Source organism: Polyodon spathula, unplaced genomic scaffold (assembly GCF_017654505.1).
Source record: "Polyodon spathula isolate WHYD16114869_AA unplaced genomic scaffold, ASM1765450v1 scaffolds_1422, whole genome shotgun sequence".
In the NCBI taxonomy this organism is placed as follows: Eukaryota; Metazoa; Chordata; class Actinopteri; order Acipenseriformes; family Polyodontidae; genus Polyodon; species Polyodon spathula.
In genome coordinates this window covers 439,447-462,372 of record NW_024472902.1, presented here as the reverse complement: position 1 = coordinate 462,372, position 22,926 = coordinate 439,447, and the positions used below count along the sequence as shown (strand labels likewise).

The following is a 22,926-nucleotide window of genomic DNA, read 5'->3' as shown; positions in this document are numbered from 1 at the left end:
GAGGCCCCGGAGAGGCGGCTGCTTCAGCGTCTCCCGCCTGCTCCGCAGAGCAAGCGTTTAAAACATAAAACCCTTTGCAGCATGGGCCTCCAAACAGACTGGCAACACAACAGTTAATATTTGCAATTTCACTTTTGTAAAGTACATTTCTATTTTACGCTTATCTACAGACCACGTGATAATTCCACTTAAAAAAAAAAAAAATTGTATTTATAAATAAATCTCGACCTTTGTAATTGGTAAACGATTAAGATACGTTTAAAATATCTACGGTGCATTTGAAGAGATCTGAACCTAAAACACGTCTCTGTCGCATATTCTCATCAGGGGTTTGTGATAGCCGGTATTATAGAGGTCCTGAACCATTGCATCTACACGTGTTTCCAGGCAGAGTAAGCTGAGCTACAGCACGGACCGTTTAACTAAGTTTTAAGGTGTGTTTTAGTTTTTAATACTAAAAGCTAACATTGGGGCTATTCGGATACAGCGGTAACATTTTCAGTGGTTGCCCACATTGGAGAGTCTTTTATTAACTATGCAATTCATTTACCACTACAGCACCCTGGGGATGCGTCTGCATGTTAAACTGGTACCTTCCTAGACATTGTGATCTGCAAATTAGTACGCGTTTAGTGAAATTCATATTTAAAACATCACATAAAAGGAGAAATGTATGCTGTCCAAGTTATTTTTTCATAATGACATTGCACCAAAAGGTTTATTTAGATAAGTTTTTTTTTTTTTTTTAAGCTTTATATTTGAGGAATAAAATGTTCAAATTTAATGTATCGCTATTACAAAATGAGAACTGGTATAACAATTTTAACACAACCACGGGAATCCAAACCACATTTAAAAAAAAAAAAAAAAAAACTATTTTGAAACCAATTTTCAGTGGAATAGAAAGCTATGTATTTAAGATGAGGATCCTTTTTTTGGGGGGGGGGGGGCATAACTTTCCCTGTCGGTTAATCTTGGATTAAATTGTCTTTTTTGAACAAAAGTAAAAATGTCTTTTTATTTTTTATTATTAGGACGGTTTAGCCTGCTGTGCTGAAATGGCAGAAGATGGGTTAATATTGAACATCGCTGACAACCCTGTGCTTCACAATGGGAGCAAGAGGTTTCAAAAATCCTTCAGACTTGCTGATAAATGGGTACATTCTATCTATTTGTCGATCTATCTCTTTCATTTTTGGAGCAGTGGTCCACGGTAATCTGTAACACAGTACTGAAGTAGCCCTAGATGAATTTATGCTGTTATGCGATCTTCTGTTCAGTACTCTTAATCTCTTGTGTTTGTGCCATTTGATGAACTTGTACTTAAATGTCATTTCATTTTACAACTCGAATCAGGACAAGGATAAAAACACATCTTGTCCCTCTGGTAAGTGCCGATGGTCAATAAACTGGACCACTGGTTTAGTGAATTAGTGGCTGGGCTGGGATTCACTGGCTCTGGCATATTAATCTAACGTGGCAAATCCCAGATTTAACCAAGAGCAGCATTCACCACCATGTGGCATCTTTCCTTACCCAGCTGCTTAATTGGGCAGACCTGCTGCATATCCCAAGTTGTCTCATCCCAGGAAAATATTGATTTAAATAAATGCTAATCTGCTATTTAAGTTTTTTGCGCTGCATGTTAACATTGGAGTTTAAAAGGTAATTGTTTTTATAAAGTTTAAAACACAACAGCATGTGTTGCCCGAGGAGGGAATGCAGCTCGAGAACTGTTGCGCTTACAAAGCGAAGGATATTCTGCTGACAGTCAGATCAGATTTTTCAGGCTGGTGGAGATTCCAAAGGTGCATATCTCTTTTGACGTCTCAAGTGACTTTTTTTTGCCTTAGTAGGCTGTTATCAAAGCATTTACTGTCCTAGGTGTAAACGAACCAAAAACCTAAGGCTGCAGATTTTCTATTCCTGCTTTAGAAAGTCAGAAAAACTGCAAAGCGAGCTGCAGAGGGAGGAGGCTTGGAAGGCCCCCCCTCGAAACGGAAACCAGGGTCCCCTGCAAAGAGGGTGCCCCAGGCTGCACAGAAAGCGACACTAGAAAAGGTGACCCCTAAATCCCTGCCAAAGATCCATCCCAAGAAGCAGGTGAAAGAGGGGGGCAGAACTCCAGAGACCGCCCTGAAGGGCAAGGGAACCCCGAAAAGCCGTCTCCAGACCAATGCAGCCGGCCGGGAGGACAGAGAGGGAGGGGAAAGACCGTTCATCAAGACGTCGTCTCTCTTCAGAAACAACCCAGAGATCCCCGAGATCCACAGGTGAGCGAAACTGGTTTGGGTTATTCTTAAGCACACTGAGAAACAATTCCAGAATCAGGGAATAATCGGAAGTTCTTCTTACTAAGTCACTCTTCAGTATTTACGTGGAGAGGAACACTTACTGGGATGAAACTTTCTTTGTTATTGAGGCTCTAACGATGTGGGACACTTAGATTGTAACCCTTGCATTTTCCACAGTGTGCACACGCTGTGTATGGAGGATGTAAGAGCTGGTGATCCACATTGTCTCAATGCTGGTTGCAATGGTTTTATACTTCCAGCCACAGCAGGGTCGCTGACTGTTTGTTTGCTTGCTGTCGTTCCTCCCCAGGCCTGCGGTGGCCCAGCTGAAGGAGAAAGTGTTCACAAGTGACTCGTTCAGTGAGCTGAACCTGCACCCCCACCTGGTCAGTGCTTGAATGAAAACTCCATTTCTTCTTATTGACCCAGTGTAGTAACTGTGGTTACAATTACTTCCCTTATTTACTGCAGTTTAGCATGTTAAAAGCATAGAAAAGACAGTGGATAGTAAGTATATAGTAAAGCATTGGTGATTTAACTTGGTATCTTTTTAAAAGAATAACCCTCTATTTCTTTTTTTTTTTGGTTTTCCATTTTCCTCTCAGCTCTCCACTCTGAACAATGTGTTGAAGGTCTCCAGCATGACCAGGTATGGTTTTCTTATTGTAACTCATCCCTCCGCAGGGATGGAAACATTGCAAAAGCAGTTTCATCCATTCCTGGTTTTACTCTGGAGTTTAATAAGACACACCTGAGCTTGTTACCTGTACACACACTGTGGCTGATCAAGCTCACAGTAAAACCTGGCATGGGTGAAACTGCTATGCAGTCTGAGTCTTATTTCCATCCCAGCACTGTTGGCTTCAAAGGATTTACTTTTAACTTTTTCTTCACCTGTTTATTGGATGTCGTGGCTCCTTGTGCGGAGGGAGTGATTGCGCCCTTCACTGTTCTTGTCTCCACTTCACGTGTTTTTCTTTTTAGCGTCCAGAAGCAGACAATCCCGGCACTGCTTGATGGGCGGGACGCTGTGGTTCGCTCCCAGACCGGCTCAGGTAGACAGTCAATTTTAAATTTTTACAGATGTTGGTTATTATTACTTCTGTACTACCAGCAAGGAAAACACTTAACCTGTTCTTTAACCCTGCAGGGGTCTGTTTTACTGTTGCTCTTAAACCCCTTTCACGCAGACGAGTTATGGCTCAGAACCGGCAGTGATTGCAGTGTGATGCAATTTCAAACACTGCGTGCAATAGCATTACTTGCACTAGCATGGGAGAAACGTCACATTCATGGTCTGTGAAGCAGAATTGCAAGTTATTTGTTGTAAATATTGAGACGGGTGGCAAGGTACAAGTAATTAATCATAAAGTTGTTGCTGAAGTGACCTGGAGGATGAGATGCTTGGGTGTTTGGGATTAACGAGAGTCTAATGCAGTATAGTTAGCGTTATCACAGTGCTTTGGCTGAACGTGCGTATCTTTTAGGTAAGACCCTCGCTTATGGAATCCCATTGGTGCAATCCTTACAGGCTGTGCAGCCCAAGATCCAGGTAAGGACCGTCTAGTGTTTCTTCTAGCTTCTCGGGGAACGTCTTCATGGCTCTGAAATTGGTAGAGGGTATCAGTGCTGCGATTGTAACTCGAGAGTCCTTGGAGTTGATTGCTGGACCTGAGGCATGAAAACAATGCTTTTAAAATCTTTCAATTATTCATTTGCCACTGGCATTGTACATTCTTATAACTAGTTACAGCGCAGCACTAAATACCCAGTAGGGTCAGATTACTGCTCCTACCCGTGCTATGACACGACATAATAGAATGCTAATGGATCTTTAGTCTCTTTCCAATGGTAGCATATCGGTGCAGTTTCTTCACTGGACAGGGATGGTAAAACTCAGTTCTGTTGCATGTCAAACCTGGGCATGTTAAACCAAACGCTCAGACGCGGCACACGAGCCCGGCACTGCGTCTAAAAGGCAAACGCCGACCAGTCATTCAAAAATACATCTGATGCGAGGATTTGATGGACTTTGTTGTTCTCATTGCAGCGCAGCGATGGGCCGTTGGCTGTCATTGTGGTCCCCACCAGAGAGGTACATTCATAACCTTATAAATGCGTTGTTTAAATCTCCTGCAGGCACCTACACACTGTATATTGTACAATGCAACGTGTATGCTGTAGACCCCCAGTATGTAGTCTGTATCTGGGGTGCTGTATTAAAGATCACCTGTCTATAGTGTTGAAACCTGAGTATACTGTAGGGTTTGTCTATGGTCCCTTGAGTAGTCGTTGTAAGCAGGTCTACAGGTTCTTTAAACGCAGCTCCTTAAGCTCATAATTGGTCTTTCCTTAAGATTATAAGAATCGGAAAACTAATATCAGACTACTGGCAAGCCCAATACATATTGATGATCAAAATTCTGCGTCTTGTGATAGACCCAATCGACAACATCTTTTTGGGCTTTACTTTTCAGTGTAACAAACCATTGCCCAACCTACTCAAACTGCTTAGGCGGTCGGAGCCTTAATCCTGCTGTTTCTAATCCATCCCGGCACACGTTGATTTTATCCCTAGCATTGCAATCAGTTGTCTTTAACGCAGTGGTGTCTGTCTCTCTCTCTCAAAGAAGTTTGTTGAAAGGTTGTTTTGTTTTTTGTGATCTGTTTGAATCAAGAGCAAGGCTGGATCTTTCCCAGGCACTGGTAGGGTAGTGAACTTCCAGGCAGGCTGTTAACTGCTGTCTCTCTTCTGTCTCTCCCCACAGCTGGCCCTACAGAGCTTTAACATCATCCAGAAACTATTGAAGGTAAGGCTGTAGATGGGGCGGGCTGAGGCTTATAGGGACCAGCGCCACCCATGGCTGAGTGTCTATTAGAGTATACAGATCTGGGGGGAGGACTCCACTCAACACAGTCCCTGCCCTGCACATGTCCATATATAACCAGTTTAAGGGTGGGGGGGCTGGATAGAGAGAACTGGATATATTTCAGAAGTTTGATTTTCATTGTGTCTGCCTGCTTCTCGTTTCACAGCCGTTCACTTGGATTGTACCTGGAGTGCTGATGGGTGGGGAGAAGCGCAAATCAGAGAAGGCCAGGTAAGAGACGGGAAGCTCTGTCACAAGGTGGGTCGTTGCAGGTGTTTCAGGTGAGCGGTCACTTCCTCGTCAGAAGCTTGCTTGCATGGTCGTCGCGCTGCAGGAGGTAACCTGAACTTGGGTGTCGCCCACAGGTTGCGAAAGGGGATCAACATCCTGATCACAACCCCGGGCCGCCTGGTCGACCACATCAACAACACCAAGAGCTTCAGCTTCAGCCGCATCAGGTGGCTCGTCCTGGACGAGGCTGACAGGTCAGCAGGCAGGCGCAGTGTCCGCTCCTCTTTCACTCTCATGTGACGGGTACATTCCCTGACTCTGCGATGCTTTCCTACAGAAGGTGTCGCTTGGCTTTGCCTTGTCAGTAGCCCGACCTGCTCCATAGCAGGTAGAGGATGTATTTCAGCATATTTTTTTTATTATTAACCCTCATCCTATTCTGTTGGGTCTCTCTGAGGTTCCCACATCATTAATAAAAATAAAAATAAATATATATATATATTGATCTGTTGTCAGTGTAGGTGATCAATTGAATTAGAATAATTGAATAATTTAGTCTTTGCCCTGGATTCTTATACTGCATTGGGTTAGTTAAGCACATTTTAGTGCATTGGTGGGAATCATCCCACAATCTCTTAACTGGCTTTAATAATAGTAGTTAAACAAAGCAGTATTGTTGAGCATGGTGTGCTGTATGCATTGTGTGTGTGTGTGTTTGTGTTTGAGCAGGATCCTGGACCTGGGGTTTGAAAAGGACGTTGCAGTGATACTGAACGCTCTCAATGCTGCGCAGGAGCAGAGACGGAACGTGCTGCTGTCTGCCACGATGACAGACGGTAAGACACTGGATCCCAAACTTCATGGAGTCCCTTCAAATCCGACTGTTCGGTTTTATAATCTAAACATCAGAGGAATGTAATACAGCAGGTCCCTAAGCAGGGATGGAAACAAGACTCCTGTTGCATAGCAGTTTCGTCTGTTCCTGGTTTTACTACGAGCTCGATAGGTAACAAGTTCAGGCTTATTAAAAGCACAGTAAAACCTGGAGTGGATCAAACTGCTATGTGATGGGCCCGTTTTCAGCTCTGATTCAGTACAGCAGTGGTTTCCGTCCCTGGTCTAAAGACACTAGAGCAATGACTGCAGCTACTGTAAGCGCTGGAAAGCATTGCGTGTTTAAAACAAATATTCAGTGCCTGGTTGAAAAATAAACTTGGAGCGTTTGGGGTGTTTCAAGCCACTGCATCGTAACTACCATGTGAATTCTGGAATGGGGAGACTGGAGGGAGCGCTTCACTGATGCTCTGTGTGTTTTGAGATCAGGTGTGAGCAAACTGGCAGGTATCTGTATGAAGGAGCCAGTCAGCATCCAGGTGGCCGAGGCACCTGCGGAGCCACGGGGAGGCGGGGAGGGCGCACTCGGGGCCCCCTCCGGAGGTCTCTCTGAGAGTTTTGCCGTCCCGGAGAAGCTGCGCCAGCACACCGTGGTCGTCCCCAGCAAACTGCGCCTCGTCACGCTGGCAGCTTTCCTCCTGGGGAAGTGCAAGGTGAGTGCAAACTCTGGGGCTGGGGGCTGGTTTGGCATTTCCTGTGCTGAGCAGCATGGATGTAGCGTTTGTCTACTGGACTAAATTAGCATGCAGTGTTGTGACTGAGTGTTACACATGCACTCCATAAAAGTGGAACAGTAAAAATAGCTTTGGGATTGTGTTTGTTTGGTTTTTTTAAGCTCCTGTTACCTATTTCATACCTGTAACAGAACCTGTACATGGTATTGAACAGTATTGCTGTGTGAATTTTGTATCTTTAAGTCATCTGTGTCACGTCTTGTTTGGTTGATCAATCTCTTTTTTTTTTTCAGTGTTTTATTTATTTCATTCTCCTTTGTTCTCCTCCGCATGTCGTCCCCCCCCCTCCCCTCACCATACAGCATGAGAAGAGCCAGAAAGTTATTGTGTTTCTCTCCAGCTGCGAGTCTGTGGAATTTCTCTTTGCCATCTTCAAGGAGGTTCTGTGTAACAATGCAGGGAACCAGGAGACCAGGGAGGTGTCCCCCCAGCGCCCTCTGCTGGACTTCATGAGACTGCATGGCAACATGGAGCAGGAGGTAAGGACCACTCTCTTTTCAACACGGCTGCTGTCCTGCCCTTCTGTCTCCACTATACTGCCTTCCAGTCCTCAGTACTAACCCCTAAACCACGCTGCCTTCAAATCTTTAACGCTAACAAAGATACAAAAATGATGTTGTTCTGTGACACCCCCCCCCCCCCCCTCCACAAACTTTTTTGAACCCCCTCAGGTTTGAGAACCCTGCTGTAACCACTAGGCCACACAGCCTCCCGGTCCCTAACTTCCAAGTGGTACATTTAGGTCTAGAATCTGCCTGCCAGTTCTATCCTCTAAGCCACAGTTCATAGTTCTAACTTCGAGGGGTCAGTGTCTGCCAGTTCTTCCCAGTCTCCCCTCTGCTCTGTGTGTGCTGGGCAGCCTCCCTGTGCTGTAGCTGCTGCCCTGCTCGGAGCTGAGGCTAGCTGAGCCCTTCTTCTCCCAGCTGTCAGCGGGCAGTGCCAGGGGACAGCAGGGCTACTTGGGGCCAGCGCTGCAATCACACCTTTTTTGTTCTCGCATTAAGAGCACTAATGGAACTAAACTGGGCTTCCCATATGGCACTTCTGGGAACTGGGGCAGGGAGGCTGGCACACTAATCTGCTGGGTTTTTTTTATATTTAGATATTAAAGCAAAGACAACAAGACCAGCACTTAATACATAATGTAATAGTAAACGTGGAGACGTGCATACAGCATGCTGAATAAATACTTGAATATGTTTCCTGTTTGTCATCTCAAATTAAGTTTTTGCAGTACGATTCTGCACGTATGCATATGCTGTGTGCAATACTTTTATTTATGGATGCAGTTTGCTGTCTGTCAGTATTGTAAAATGAACTCTTCCCTGTGCAGGAGAGGACGGAGGTGTTTCAGAAGTTTTCCCAGGTGAAGTCTGGCATCCTTCTCTGCACGGTAAGTCGACAAACAAAGCAATTCGAGGTCACTGAAAACAAACTTGCCAAGACCAGCTAGGAGGCCAGCACAGTGTTTTAACACACTGTGAAGCACTCGGTGCAACAGAGTGGAAGAGCACAGTGCCGTGGCACGGGTCCTTTGACTGGCTCCCAAGTACGTTTTTATGGACGTTTAGATTGAGATCATCCCTTTAACTTGAAACACTCTAACAAGCTAATTCAAAGCAGGCTGATCATTCGGTGCAGTTGACAGATATTCTTGTGACAGGTTAAGATTAGATGCAGCTGTGGGACTGCTGATTGAAAATGATGGTCAAGCCTGATGAATGGGGGGGGGGGGGGGGGCGCTCAGGGTACATTACGTCGACTCTCATGTATTGCTGAAAGGAATTGAATTAATATACTAGTACTCTGTACTTGTGACTCCAAATTCCACTGCAGCAACAGAAGTGCCTCAGCACATGCAACCATCTAATTCTTTCAATAATACAAAATAATAAAACAAAAACCTTACATCATCTCTTTCGAAACCAAAACAAAAAACAACCCTGCTGCTATGCAGGTCACTGCCTGTTCCTCATCTCTCTTCCTCGAAATGAACCCAAACACCCCCGTTTCATTTATTGGTGACAGCTGCCGCAAAACAAAACTCAAGGAGCGAGAGAAATGATCTGTCAGTGGAAAGTCCTTTAGCCCGCGCTGCTAATCTGTCACACGCGGTTTCTTGTTTACCGTTCTCCTGCTCGCTCGCTGCCCAAGGTGGCATTTGCCGCGGAACGGTGACAGATGCTGACCTGCAAAAGTGTGAATCTTGCCGCTTTCCCCCTGCTGCCAACCTGTAAATTACAGCTATCGGGAGTAATTAGACCTGATAAAATCCTTCTAAGCTCTGTCCTCCTCCCCCCGGCTGTGACACGGAACGAGGCTTAAAAGGGACAGGGTTGATCTCTCATCAGGCACCGCGTGTTAACCCTGTCCTGTCCAAGGGGCACCCCCAAACAGGCAGCCACAGCTTCTGACACTACAGCCGGTTAGCGCACAAGGAGCCCACTTGGTCACTATGATTTTAACTACCTCAAATAATAATAATACAAAATTATAATATTATATTCCTTTAATATTACGATGAAGTACTGTCAATAGCAGAATTGAAACGCAGTGTAATGCCCAGGCTTAATTAGCTCGAGTGTCCCTTGTCACTGTTTAATTCAGTGAGAAGGGAGGAAGAAAATGAAAAAGGTAATCCAGCTTACTAAAATGAATTTCACTATTATACAACCGTCTCCCCCTCAGTAGACATGGGGGGGTTTAACATGGCAGTTCTGTAGTATTGAACATTCAGAGAAATAAGAACTTGAAAATGGAAAGTTCAGCTGCGCAATTAACAAACTAGTAAAGGGCAGAAAACGTATTTTTGAATCCTATTAAGATGCTGCCGATTGCCGACTAGATACAAGAAGAAAAGATGTTCTTGTAAATGCTGCTCTTTGTTGCTTTACAGTAAATAGCACAGCCAGAAAGGGTTTTAAAAAATAAAAACAGTCAGTTTGCCTTTAAGTAATTCACCTGAAGCGAAAGGTCACGCAGTGAGTGCCTGTCATTCACTGGCCCCCCCACCTCCTGTTTCCTGGCTGCCTGAGCCAATCGCCTTCCACCTTCGCCTTCTCTGCCACCGATTATGTGGTGCAATCTGTCGCCCCGCCACCGGGGGGCGCCACCCTGCCGGCTGCCTTCCGCACACGGCAGTAATGACTTTTGGCAGCCTGGAACGATGTGAGCGGGGAGGGGGCCAGTTAGGAGCTCTCTCTCCCCCCTCGGTTCAGTCGCTTTGCAAGATTCTTTGGTGAATAAATGAGTCGTTTTAATCCGACTGACAGGCTGGCAGTGCCCGGCTCTGCCCTCCATCTGTAGTCCTGGCCAGCGCTGTGCCAGACCCCAGGCTACCTAATGCGCCAATCCAAGACACAGCTTATCCTGGCTGCAGTATCGGGGACAGAAGGGTAAGAGCTCCACGATCCAGCTAGCAACACCAACACAAGCTATTTATATAAGAGGAGAGATTAGCCCATCTTTAAAGTTCAATTCTAGGTCTGGAAGTAGAAAACCCATACTGTACACTGTGTTTTAAATGATATATTTTTAAACGACCGACAGTATATCTATGAAGGATCTGTCTGACTCATGTACTGTATTTCTCAGTGCATCGTTTGACAGCTTCTTCAATGTAGAATTACTGATTGTTACTTTATACAGTAGAAGCAGAGCTTCTTGAAATCTGTTAAAATGACCCTGCTCTGTTCACCTGTAACTTTGCCCTTTCCAATTTCTAAGTGAGATTCATTGAAATGAAAAGGCGTTTTTGTTTACAGACTGTTGCCAGTAATTTTTCATCTTAAAAATCCTACGCTGTTGTAGCATTTAAGCTGTAAGCTTCATGACAGTAAGTTAGTCCAGAAAAAAAGGGAACCTGGACTAACTTCTGAAAACTTCTGGACACATCAAAATCCAAAACAAGAAAAAACAGAAATCAATATATCACACACACACATATATAACATATGCATTATGTAGCTGAGGTCTAATTCCTTATTGTGTATTTTATTGATAGGATGTGGCAGCGCGTGGGCTGGACCTGCCCCTTGTCACCTGGATTGTTCAGGTACATGTGTTTGAACTCCTCTCTTGAGTTAGTAGATTAGGTTCTTTTGTAAAGCAAATGATCCCAAATTTTTACTGAAATTGTACTGTACAGGGATGGAAATAAGACTCCTGTTGCATAGCAGTTTCACCCATTCCAGGTTTTACTAAGAGCTTGATTAGCCATGGTGTACAGGTAACAAGCTTGGTTGTGACTTCACAAACTCATAGTACAACCAGCAGTGGATCAAACTGCTATGCAATGGGAGTCTTATTGCCATCCCTGCTGTATATATAAAAGGCAATATACAAATGCAGTGCTATTCATCATGCTTGTCTTTTGGTAAATAACTGCTTCATGATAATCTGCATCATATTTGTTTAGGAGAGTCTGTTTTATTTTCGATTGAATCATTGATCATATTTCCAGTGTGTCTCCTATGAGTTAACAGAGTGCAGTCTTGAGGGCATCCCAGTGCTGTGTTAAACCCTCACAGAGACACGGCACCCCCACCCCACCCCCGTAACGTGTCGGCCACTGTTTTGCAGTACACAGCCCCGGCCTCGCCCGCAGAGTATGTGCATCGCGTGGGTCGGACCGCGCGGATCGGCACACAGGGGAGCAGCCTGCTGTTCCTGACCCCCACAGAGACAGACTACCTGGGGGTGCTGGGCTCTCACAACATCAGGTCAGATGCAACAGCCCTGTACTACTGCTGGCAAGCTATTATTCCAAGGTCACTAGCAGCTGGCTGGCAGGCATTTTTGCGAGTGGACGTTTCCCAGAAAACAAATAAAGTAATAAAATGAGATGCGCATCTCAGTGGGTTTGATTAGTTTTCTGGACTGATTTTGTAGAGATAATTGCATTGATTTGCACTGAAGTGGCATCATATTGCTACCGGAACAGCCAGCAGAAGTGGACAGCTCTAGTCTGTGGGCCCTTGTTGCTCTTTGCCCTGCCCTGTTCGAAGGGCAAGAGTCCCACACCGGCACAGAGGCACGCTGCAGAGCTGGAGTAGGCTGAACTGCTAGTCCTCTGCGCTCGTTTTTGGAAGGTGAATCTGTGTTTTGCCTCCTGTCCAAGGTGCACGGTGAGCCAATGTGCACATCAACGAGGGCTGATAAATTACCCAGAATATTCAGATAGGCAGCCATCACCGAGCAGCAGCAAGTGCCGTCACTGTAAATTGCCGTCTGCCTTTATGAAGGGGAAATCATAGAGACAGCGCTGACAACTTAATTTAGCACCAGGGCCGGGAGGCGTTGTGTGACTGTGCTTTGTATAATTGATAACGCAGGGATCCTTCCCATTCAAGGGGGCAGGAGCCCCTTTCGCCTTCAGGCATGTGCCGTGGATTGGGCTGCTCACCTCCCAACCCCCATTACTGCCAACCCCCTCCCCTCTCTTAACCTCTCATAGTTTCGTTCTTTGGTTGGCATGATGGACGTGCGTACCTTTTTTTAATTGCACAGGGAGGGCAGCCAGATTCTCCAGTTTCCAAGTTTCTGGGCTGTGTTTTTCTTTCCGGTACGACTGTCTCTGTTCGTCAGCCAACCTGTAATTCAAACCTGTTCAGGCGTGAATCGTTCTCAATCCAGAACCTAGAACTTTTTGTTCGACGGAGGCTTTGGCAAAACTATAAATTGATATAGTCAGTGGAGTGAAAGAGGACAAGTGACAGTTTTGTGTACAAATGTCATGCATTATACATTAAAAAAAGATAGAAATAAGGATGGTGGGATTATTACAATAGAGAAGAGGTTTCATCTCGGTACTCTCCCTTTGCCAAATGTGCAAATTGTATTACAGATATGTTTATTGTTCTGTAGATAAATACAAATATATTTAATTAGATTTAAAAAGTGAACCAGAATTATTAATTCAACAAAGCTTGTTATTTAAGTTGGTTTCTTGCCTTATTAGCTTGTCATTATTTCCAGTGTTTGTTTAGTTGTTGTAACTCGGCATCAAGCTGTATTCCTTCAGCCTGCCTGAGAGGTTGCAGGAGTTCAGTTGATGTGAAAAATCAAAGCTACAATCAATAGATTGTTGCTTCACGCAGAGCTAATGTATGAAAAATTTGAATGTGTGTCTTCCAGCATGTCGGAGATGAAGGTGGAAGATATTTTAGCAAGCCTCATGTTGGAAGACTGGGTTAAAGGACGTGGACAATGGGGTAACAAGGTAGGGGTTCATTTATACAAACCATTTTACTTGCAGGAGTTCATTATTGATCTTGCAGTGAACTAGTAAACCTTTCCTTTTAGCAACAAAGGCAGAACAGTAAAACAATGAAAATGTAACAGATTCATCAAAAGGAATAATTCTGATGTATGGTAAGAGGGGGAGGGGGGGAGTCATTCGAAGGAAACAAGTTCTTATTAAAACTCACCTGAAAAAGGATTTGTCCACATGGGTATTTTTATATATTTTTTCATTTTGTATTGAGGGTAAGAAAAAAATGATAATAGCAATAAAATCCCCGCTCTATTATTAATAAGACTGTTCCCAGGGGACACCAAATTGATACAGCTGAGTCCTGAAGGCCTGCGTTCTATTTAATGCCTCCCCGTATCAGCGCTAAGTCCCCTCCAGCACAGAGAACAGCGCTTGACAAAAAAACAAACACGTGAAACCCTAGCGAGTGCCGTCCAGTCCTAATCCTGCTTTGATTTCCTTTTGGAACCCGCGCCTGTAATCCCAGGCCCTCTCTCTATATTGGATTTGGGCTGGCCAGGCTGTAGGGTCTGCGCTCAGCTCAGTGATGAGGGCTCTACAATAACCAACCAAGAGATCGGGGCCTGCCTGTGTTTGTTTTCCACTCAACTGGGATTTCTGCCTGTTTAGGAATATATAGCTACAGATATAGATTTAGATGTACAAGGCTGTATATATTGGACCTGGTCAACCCTGATTCAGTCATTGATCCACAGGCATGGTGCCTCCTGCTTACTCATTTCAAACTCTTTATTATTTATTATTATGGTTGAAGGATTGTTCAGTATGTTTGTGTATGTAATATATATATATATATATATATATATATATATATATATATATCATGGATACATTTATAGGTTTATATAGTGCATGGGAAACTCTCATTTGTGCCTGTGATATTAAAAAAATAATAATAATACAAATAAAACACACTTGTATTCTCACACAGGCCATGTAGATATTTCTACCTCCTCTCACCTGTTTTAAGTCTCTGGCAGGGGAACAGTGTGGCTAAATGAAAATGCAATAGAGACACTAATCCAACGCACACACTCACTGCTGAGTATTGTAGTTCAGTCTCTACAGTGTTTTTCAAAATGTCGGTCTGACCAAATACGTTAATTTAACGCTATTAGAAAGCCTTGAACAGTTAGAAGCAATAAGCAGCTGTGAATGCTTGCTTCTGATTTGAGAAGTGTCAGTCGCCAAAGGTTCTGCCAAGGGTTTACTCTGCAGACTTCAAGCAGACTCTCGAAGAGATATGTATCAGATCTTTAGTGTACCCCCTGCAGGTAGAGATTTTAATGGGTGACCAGTTACAGGCTTCGTTAAGTGCGTTGGAGGAGGCAGAAAAGGCAAACTAATCACACTGGCTTGAGATGTCCTCGTCTCTGAGAGACCGATCCCTCCCTTTTCTTTTGATATTTTCAGTAATATTGAAGGGATTAATCCAGCCGGCCCCGAGGTGGATACTGTTTGATTTTACTCTTATTAAAATCTTAAGAACCTGCTTTATTATTCCTGTTTGAAATTGCCTCAGTTGTTGAGTCTGTGTGTGTGTGTGTTTTTTCCCACTTCACATCTCTTTGTAGAAATCCCATGGGGCCGTGCAACAAGAAGTGCGAGAGCGGGCCACAGTGTTGCAGACGGAGTTTGAGAATTTTGTCCATTCCTGCGAGGAGAACGTCCAGGCAGCCAAGAAAGGTCCGTCTCCATTTGCAGAGATGGAAATAAGCCTCCTATTGCAGAGCAGTTTCACCCATTCTAGGTTTTACTACAAGCTTGATAAGCAGCAGTGTCTAGGTAACAAGCTCAGGTATGTCTTATTAAACTAGTGAAACCAGGAATGGATCAAAGTGCTATGCAATGAGAGTCTTACTCCCATCCATGTATAGGATATGCAAGAACAGAAATGGATATCAGCTTTTCTGGTATCCCTGGAAATTGGTTGCTGTCTGTTTAAGAGTCGTGTTTTCCGTGCTGCAGATCTCGCTGATCAGAAATGAAAGCTTTTTTTTTTTTTTTTTTTCCCTGCAAACAAGAGATTTAACCGAATCCCCCACTGCTACACCAGGACCGTCCTTGAAAATGACTGTTTTTATTACAGTTCATAAACGCTCGGTCCCACAGCGCTCCCAGGAAATTTCACATAAACTTTGAACAAACAGACATTAGCCTCTCAGTTTTAACAATCCATCTCCGCACACAAAAATAGTTCAGTCAATCACGGCACTGGAAAAAAAAACTGCCGTGGCTTCTACAAAAACGAAGTAAATAGCAAGGCAGCAATACATCTATCAAACATTATTGAACTGAAAGGGTATGAATTTCATATAAAACAAGAAGCCGTTTTTTATTTTGAAGGGGATATAAACTTTATCAACCAACAAGGGGGTTTAGCAGTTTGCAAAGATTGCTTCGATTGGGAGGCAGCAGGATTCAATCTAAGTTTGAGTATCTTGGGTTGCGGTGGGAGGTAGGATCGGCTGCGTTATACCTTATCCAGCTCAGTAGTGCGCAATCAAAATGCAATAAAACCATGCACTCCCCTTTGACTTCTTGCACAACTGGCTTTTCAAAAAGTGGTAATTTGGAAATGTTTTCGGGGGTGTAAACAGGGTGCTCGACTTAAGAGTAACGCTTGTGGCTCTTCCAATACGTTACAGTACAGGACCGACTGCTTCCTTAATTATTGAATTAATTAAGAGCGTTTCAAAAGATTTAAGAGAACATTGGTGTTCAATAAACAAGGTCTGAAATAGACTGCATGCCACAAGTATCACTGATTTAGACTAACACTTCATTCACAGTCCCTGAAAATCCTCACGTATTGAAAACGGATCTGTATGATAAGCTGCGGTGTTGGGGATGGAAAGTGGTAATATTGTTTCGTTCTGTATGTGTGTTCTTGAAGACAGAAACTAATAAACAAACAAGGGCTTTAAATGTAGTTTTGTTGTTTTTTGACTGTTTGTTCGGTCTCCAGCCCTGCAGTCGTTCGTGAGAGGCTACGCCACGTACCCAGCCAGCCTGAAGCACATCTTCCACATCAAGACCCTCCACCTGGGCCACGCGGCCAAGAGCTTCGGGCTGAGAGATGCTCCGCAGAACCTGAACGCCAACCTGGGCAAGGCCAGGCACAGCAAAGCCAAGGAGCAGAAGAAGAGGTGAGAGGCTGGGCTGGGGAAGGGGAGGGTGGGAGATCGATTGCTAGGGCAGGCACACCTGATCGTAAGAAGTACCAAACTTAGCTTGGTTATAGCAGAAGTATTTTCTGAATTCGCTTTGATTTAATCATTCTTTAACCAGTAATAAACTGATAGAATAAATTGAGATCGAGGCCTGGCGAGATGACCAGGAACAGTAATTGAATGTAATTGAAAAGAACATTGCTCTAAAAAATAACAATATCATCACACATTCAGTCTGGGAGCATTAACACTTTGATCATTCTTGGAACCTACTCATTAAAATTGGATTGCAGTCATTGTGCTAGCCAATACATTTGGGTTCTTTATCTGGTGCATCCTGGAGACTCTGGTCCAGACTATTCCATGCTAGGGGCGCTGTAACTACATGCCAACGCAGAACCTTCTCCAAGGCACTTGATAATTAAGTGTAAGACTAGATCGTAAACTGTACTTGGGTATATTAACCTGTGACATCGAGCCTAGGTAACCTTGCACACATTACCTTAGTAGAGGCTTTGCAGCTTTACTTTACATGTTTGGGCAGGTGCAAGCCAGTGCTGAGGAGGGTTGGCTGCCCTGAGGTGCAGCTGCCAGTGATTCAGGGACCATCACAGCTCTGTAACATGAGAGACTCTGAGATAAAGATGCACCTGACAGCTGCAGAGCTAGCAGAGAACCCGCTTCATTTCCACACCTTTGTTCCACCCTGAATGTCCACCTTCCTCCGTATAGAAACGGCTCCCTGTTCAGCATGCAGACCCCTTCATTGAGAGGGGGAGTCCCAGGGAGGAGAGCAGCTCACACTGGTGCACATTACAGCTAAATGATCACGTTACAATCCTGCTGGGGCACCTGTTATACTGCATTCCTGTAGCCTAGGAGACCTCCGAGTTGCATGGCATGGGTTTGTTTTAGCGTGGCCGGACCTGCACAGTGCGTCTTTATGCCTTCACTGGGCTGGTGCTCTGGGGTCCTGCCCCCTCGAGTGATTTAAGCTGGAGGGTGTGGGTACTGACTTGGCAGACAAGAGTGTTTGCATTCGTATCAGATCAAAGAACTCAAGCCGGGGAGGGAGGAGGGGAGACAGCCCTTCAGATCAGTGATCAGAATGCTAATGTTCCAGATTTTGGCAGGCGGTTAGCAGAACGGTCTAATTAGTGCAGAACTAAAAGACCAAAAATTATAAAGTCGAGTTTAAAATCCACTACGGTAGCGAGTAAGGTATATTGGGTGGTTTGGTGGCTTTTGTTGCCACATGTTTGACGCTCTTGGTGTGCAGCCCACATCAGAACTCTGCCGCACAGTTTGGCACATGTATGCCCACAATGAGGGTGGGCATTGAGCCTGCATGCATACAGGTTAAGGCATCTGGATAGTGCAGGAAGGTGAAGTCTGCATACTAGGAAAGGTCAGTTCGAGGATTGGAACGGTCGAACATTGCAGTACTTTGTAAGACGCTGTCTTTTCAAAGGTTTAATTAAATTAATAAGAGTAATGTTCTGCATAAGTAATAATTAGCCTCATTAGCACTGCAGTGCTAACTCAAGACCGGGGCTTGTATCAGTACAGAACAATACATGCTTGCTGTGTTAAAAAACACAGAAGCTATTAGACACCCAATCTAATCTCAAGGAACTGTTCGCAAAATATTCCACCAGCTTCAAGGTCAAAATATAAAATGGATTTAGTGAATACAAAAGAATACAAAAAAAATAGTCTTGCCTCCACTTCAGGACATTTTGTAGATGGGTTTTTTTGTTGCCTTTCTGGCAGGTGAAGGGTTAACCCCCGACTAGCGCACACCTGCAGGCAATGCTGTGGTGTGCTGTTCGTATTTCACACCATTAATGACCTGTCTGAGAAGCCAGCCCTGTCCACACATACCACTCTCTAACGGTCACCTGTGCTCCAGGGGAGCAGCGTGCAAGCCGTGGCCTGGCTGTGAGTCCCCCTGTCTGTGTGGTAAGAGGTGATCAGCGAGGCTCCCCAGGGGCATCCTGGATTGGCAGAGAACAGGGCAAGACCTCCCTCTGAGTCGACAGGTATTAGATTTTTAGATACTCGTTATTAACCCTGGCAGCTTGTGCTGCTCTCCAAGGTAACCATGCTGTTTCAGTTATTGCAACTCTTCAGTTTTCTCAAGTCTTGTGACTTTTATATTGTATCTAGCTTCGGAAAACATACTGGATCTTGAGAATCCAGTGTTGGTTTATGTGATATTGGGGATGGCTTCTTATTGGTCAGTTCAGTATAGATTCTGTCGATTACGGTGAAGTCAGTATTGAAGATCTTGGAGCCGGTCAGTACAATACAGGGATCTTTGTATAATCTCTCTTTTTTTAATTTCAGTTATACAATGGCATGGTAGAGCATTACTTATTGCAAAACACATCATGATTCTACGTTACTGGGAGAGGAATTTTAGTTTTCTGATTTCGTTTGAACAGCATTGGTTCAGGATTTCTATGGCAACTTCTGTTTGGACAGAAAAATCGGCTAGCGTACCTACTCTTGTGTGAAATTCTATACATCACCTGTGTAAGACTCGGCGAGAAAGAGAGAGGGAGTGAGACAGTTAAAGAAGCCCAGCTCCTCTGCCCTCTCTATCAGTTGCTTTGGAGCACCGGTCAGGTTGAGTTCAGCCAGCGATCCTGCTGCCTGGCTGCAGGTGAAGGTCGTGTCTTTGGAGGCAGGGGGTTAATGAGAGGTCAGTTCTGGAGGCTGGCAGCACAGCAGACAGCGTCAGACTCTCAGGACCAATTAGCGGTCACTTAACCCCTGCAGCACCTCGACACTGCACTAGCTTTAATTGGCTTTTTCTAGGGCTATTTTCCTCCAGTAATTGGTGTTAAGTCAACATGACAAAGACGTTCAAATGAACACACCACATGGGACAAAAAAACAGTCCCACTGGGCTTGTTGCCAGCTGGATGAAGAGGTGGCGTTGGTGCAAACCAGTGGTTTGACTGGGAGTCTAGTAATTGCAAAAGGGCTTCTTTGCTCCAGATAACTCTAGCCAGGGCCCCTCTTGATAATGAGATGTGTATCTCCTTTGGGGTTGATAAGATTTCCAAGCATGCCCATTTAGAACCAGCACAAGTCATGTATCAAGTGAGGTCTTCTTCTAGGACTCAGAATGCGTGATAAACAAGGCCCCTCCCCCCTCCCCCAACACACACTCAGCCACTGTGTCCAGCAGTGTCACCTTGCTGCTGGCAGGTGAGACTTCATTACAGGTGTTTGTGGCTCCAGCTTTCTCCTGCCCTAGCCCAGCCCACCCGACAGACACCTCTTAATGAGGTGATTACAGGAGAGGCTGAGCTGCTCGCATCACGGACACCTGGATCACTTTTGAGGACAAAAAATATACCAGCAAGAAGCGACACAGAGAGCCCGGAACATGAGCTTACATACACAGGCATCAATGTACTGTGTTCATATCATCTTGTACATACTCTCTGAGGCATTACAGGCAGACAGTACAGCGCGGCACATGGCGATTGTTGTTTGTGTACCTTTTCCATAGATTTCCATGCTTATTGGGAGCAGAGGTCACCTGTAGATATGAGAAAGTGTATAAACTTGCATCTGTATAATACTGGGCAGGATATTGCTGCGGGACAGCTTTACACTGTGGACTTTGTTCAGACTATTAAAACTCATTTTGCTTGTGACCTGAACCAGAGTTAAAGCCAGGTTGAATTTCCTTTAAACCTTATAATGCCTACTACCCCGTCCCCACTCCCACCATCAGTCTTTAATGCAAGAATACATTCTTATGAGCTAAAGAACAAGAAGCCGGGTGAAAGAAGTGTAGAGAAATGTGATGATCATGTATACCAAGGGGACCAGCGACTGCTGGAGTGCGAGGGTTTGAGCTGTGAGTGGAGAGTCATTGGGAGTTATGTAGGGTTGAATTTTGTGCACAGTAAACCATGTATAGAAGGTACACACATCAAGTGGAAATGAGTGTAAAGCATACTTTTTATAGTCACCTTTTCTGTAATTTGCGCATGCTTCTACCAGCAGGAGTCAGCGTGGAAGGAAAGCACTTTTAGACTGCGGGAGAGATACAAATGCAAAGACTGACAAATCTGAGCCTTTTAAATGCAAAGGGCATCCCCCTTTTGGTCCAGATTGCTTATCCCCTCCGCAGCTTTTGTCCCAGGCTAGTTTGGAACGAAGGCTTTGGCGTTGGCCCCCAGGGGGAGAGGGGCTCCGATCCCCTGTCCCTCTCCTCCCTGCCCTTGCTCCGAGGCGGACACGAACACCAGCAGTTATTGATTAAATAATCGCTCCCGATCTAAGGGCAGCCTGTTCTACATTGTCCCCCTGCTGTGGGACATGGCTTTGTTATTGCTGGCTGGGGGATCGTTTCAAAAGCACCTTTCATGTCTTTCTTCCAGTCGTGTTTGCTTGGGGGTGGGATTAAGCTGCAGTTGGATGGTTGAAATCGGCAGTTCATCTATGGTGTGTGACCTAAGTCTTAGTGTTCCTGTTGTTTTTATTTTAATTTTATTTCTTATGGAAAAATACTTACACAGGTTAGGTTGGAGAGAGAAAGAAAGCAGCAGAACTACTGCATTTAAACACCTTTTGTTTCCCAGGCCTGTCAAGAAGATGAGCAACAAGGAGAGAATGGCTGAGATCCTTCGCTCTGAATATTCCAGTGGGATCGAGTCCGCTGCTCCCAACAAGCAGAAGCAGAAGATGGGCTTGAAGATGCACAGAAAGCCAGGCCAACGCAAAGTCAGGAAGCAGCAGGCATAACCAGACTGCTCCCTCCTGGCCTTACCAGAACACCCTCACTCTGTGACGCGTCGATCAGGTCTCTCGAAGAGACGGAGAGGGGCGTCGCTGTCATTCACCCCGAGAGCTTGTCTCCCTGGCCTCCGTTCCGAAGGTGGTGACCTCTGTATGTGTCTTGCATGACGACTTTCACTCTATGAAACAGCCTCTGCTTGTATCTTCAATGACTGGGGAGAGACATCGGGCAGCGATTGTCTGAGATGGGGCTTGAGCCTGCACTGTAATGCACTGTAATGCGGTCCTTGAGTGTAAGAAAATAAATGATGAGCTGCCACTGGCACACCAGACAGCTGCAATACTGGGTTTTGTTACAAGTTGTAACAGCTTGTCTGTGCAATTATATATATATATATTGTATTTTTTTTTTTTTTTTTGTATCATTTTCCAGAGTTCTGGTAGATAATTACAGATATGTTTTGCAATTTAGACCCCAAACCAGGCTGCGAATATGGCACCAGTAGCACTGCCAGATTTTGAATGCACTGCCATAGATATGACAGGAAAAAGCTTCTGTGATGTTTGGTGCCACCCTCCTGGCTGGCATCGGACTGGTGGCTCCTGCCAGCAGCCTGCCACTCGACTGCAGGGCTGGGACAGTGATTAATTGCCTCAGGATTGTTGCTGTAACATGGGCTAAGTGGAACTTTATTACAAGTTGTAACAGCTTGGGTGTAAATTCATAACTTCATAGATAGCGTGGGCTTTTGGGGTAATGCAAAAAAAACTAGACCGATCCCAAAATCTGTTTCCTTATGCGTAAGTGTAATGGAAGACAGAAGGGTCTGATCGGACGGCAAGAAATGAATTTCTCGTTTTAAAATTGAACATGACTGCGAGAGAGCAGCTCCGGCGGGCTGGTGTCTGTTTTATGGGGTATTTGAATTGAAGTCGCAGTTCCCAAACGGCTGTGATGGACTCGTGTTCCAAGGTCAGCCGTGAGCATTGGAGAGAGTCTGTTTGGGTTAGGGTTTGGAAGAGCGTACCATGCTAGTTACAGGTTGCTGTTCCAGAAACCTTTGTACATTAAGAGTGTATTATGTACCATATTGTAATTCTGCATTGTTTAATACCCTCACTTATGAACGACAGTGTTGTGTGGGGATATAGAGGTATGCCCTGACTTGCTATACACTTGTTTTAATAAGATTCTGTAAATAAGTACCCAGAATAAGGAGGAGGACATGGATCATACTTGAAATATACTGCATTCATTTTATGAGTTGTACTGTGTTTTTTCTTTTTGGTTTTTTTTTTTTTTTTTTTTTTTTTTTTTCAGATCTGAAAAACAGTACAAAAATATACTTCTGCAAATATCTCGAGTTTTTAAACCAAATTTCAGACAGGCCAGCTTCAGGTTTCTGTGTATTCCATAAAGAACCCTGAATGCATAACTAGGTCTAAATAGAACCCCCATCATCGCGTTATGGAATCCCTCACATTCTGAATATAGTTATTATACTTTCTTATCCATTTCACACAACTTTCTGTTTCAACAAAAATGAGTGAACACATGTATCCGAGGTGCTCAAGATCAAAAACAAATCACACTTGATCGTTCTTCTCACGGGCTGTGAAAGAACATCCTCCCTCAAACCCTGAATCTCACCCGGAGGCGCGCACACACACACACCGCACAATGCAAATTGG

At 44.6% G+C, this 22,926-nt stretch overlaps 1 protein-coding gene across 2 annotated transcripts; it reads left to right on the top strand.

Moving 5' to 3' along the window:
* The first annotated feature begins 33 nt into the window (after positions 1 to 33).
* ddx31 (DEAD (Asp-Glu-Ala-Asp) box polypeptide 31) lies at positions 34 to 21,566 on the top strand. Of its 2 annotated transcripts, none has more exons than XM_041242816.1 (21): positions 34 to 434; positions 1,035 to 1,157; positions 1,936 to 2,273; positions 2,605 to 2,680; positions 2,900 to 2,943; positions 3,279 to 3,349; positions 3,782 to 3,846; positions 4,345 to 4,389; positions 5,063 to 5,104; positions 5,331 to 5,395; positions 5,530 to 5,649; positions 6,125 to 6,231; positions 6,719 to 6,942; positions 7,326 to 7,502; positions 8,357 to 8,416; positions 11,027 to 11,077; positions 11,605 to 11,744; positions 13,159 to 13,243; positions 14,872 to 14,983; positions 16,266 to 16,441; positions 21,076 to 21,566. In XM_041242816.1, exons 2-21 carry the CDS (start codon positions 1,059 to 1,061, stop codon positions 21,238 to 21,240), a joined length of 2,262 nt encoding a protein of 753 aa, XP_041098750.1. In that variant the 5' UTR covers positions 34 to 434; positions 1,035 to 1,058; the 3' UTR covers positions 21,241 to 21,566. The 2 variants fall into 2 exon arrangements, with proteins under 2 accessions (XP_041098750.1, XP_041098749.1); XM_041242815.1 differs by having other exon boundaries at positions 16,266 to 16,446; positions 21,078 to 21,566.
* Positions 21,567 to 22,926: the final 1,360 nt, after the last annotated feature.

Bases quoted from the DNA above. Each gene is read 5' to 3' on its own strand.
- ddx31 (XM_041242815.1), top strand. From the start codon at position 1,059: ATGGCAGAAGATGGGTTAATATTGAACATCGCTGACAACCCTGTGCTT. The intron at 2,681-2,899 runs GTCAGTGCTTGA...TTTTCCTCTCAG, and splicing joins TGAACCTGCACCCCCACCTG to CTCTCCACTCTGAACAATGT. The intron at 11,078-11,604 runs GTACATGTGTTT...ACTGTTTTGCAG, and splicing joins TTGTCACCTGGATTGTTCAG to TACACAGCCCCGGCCTCGCC.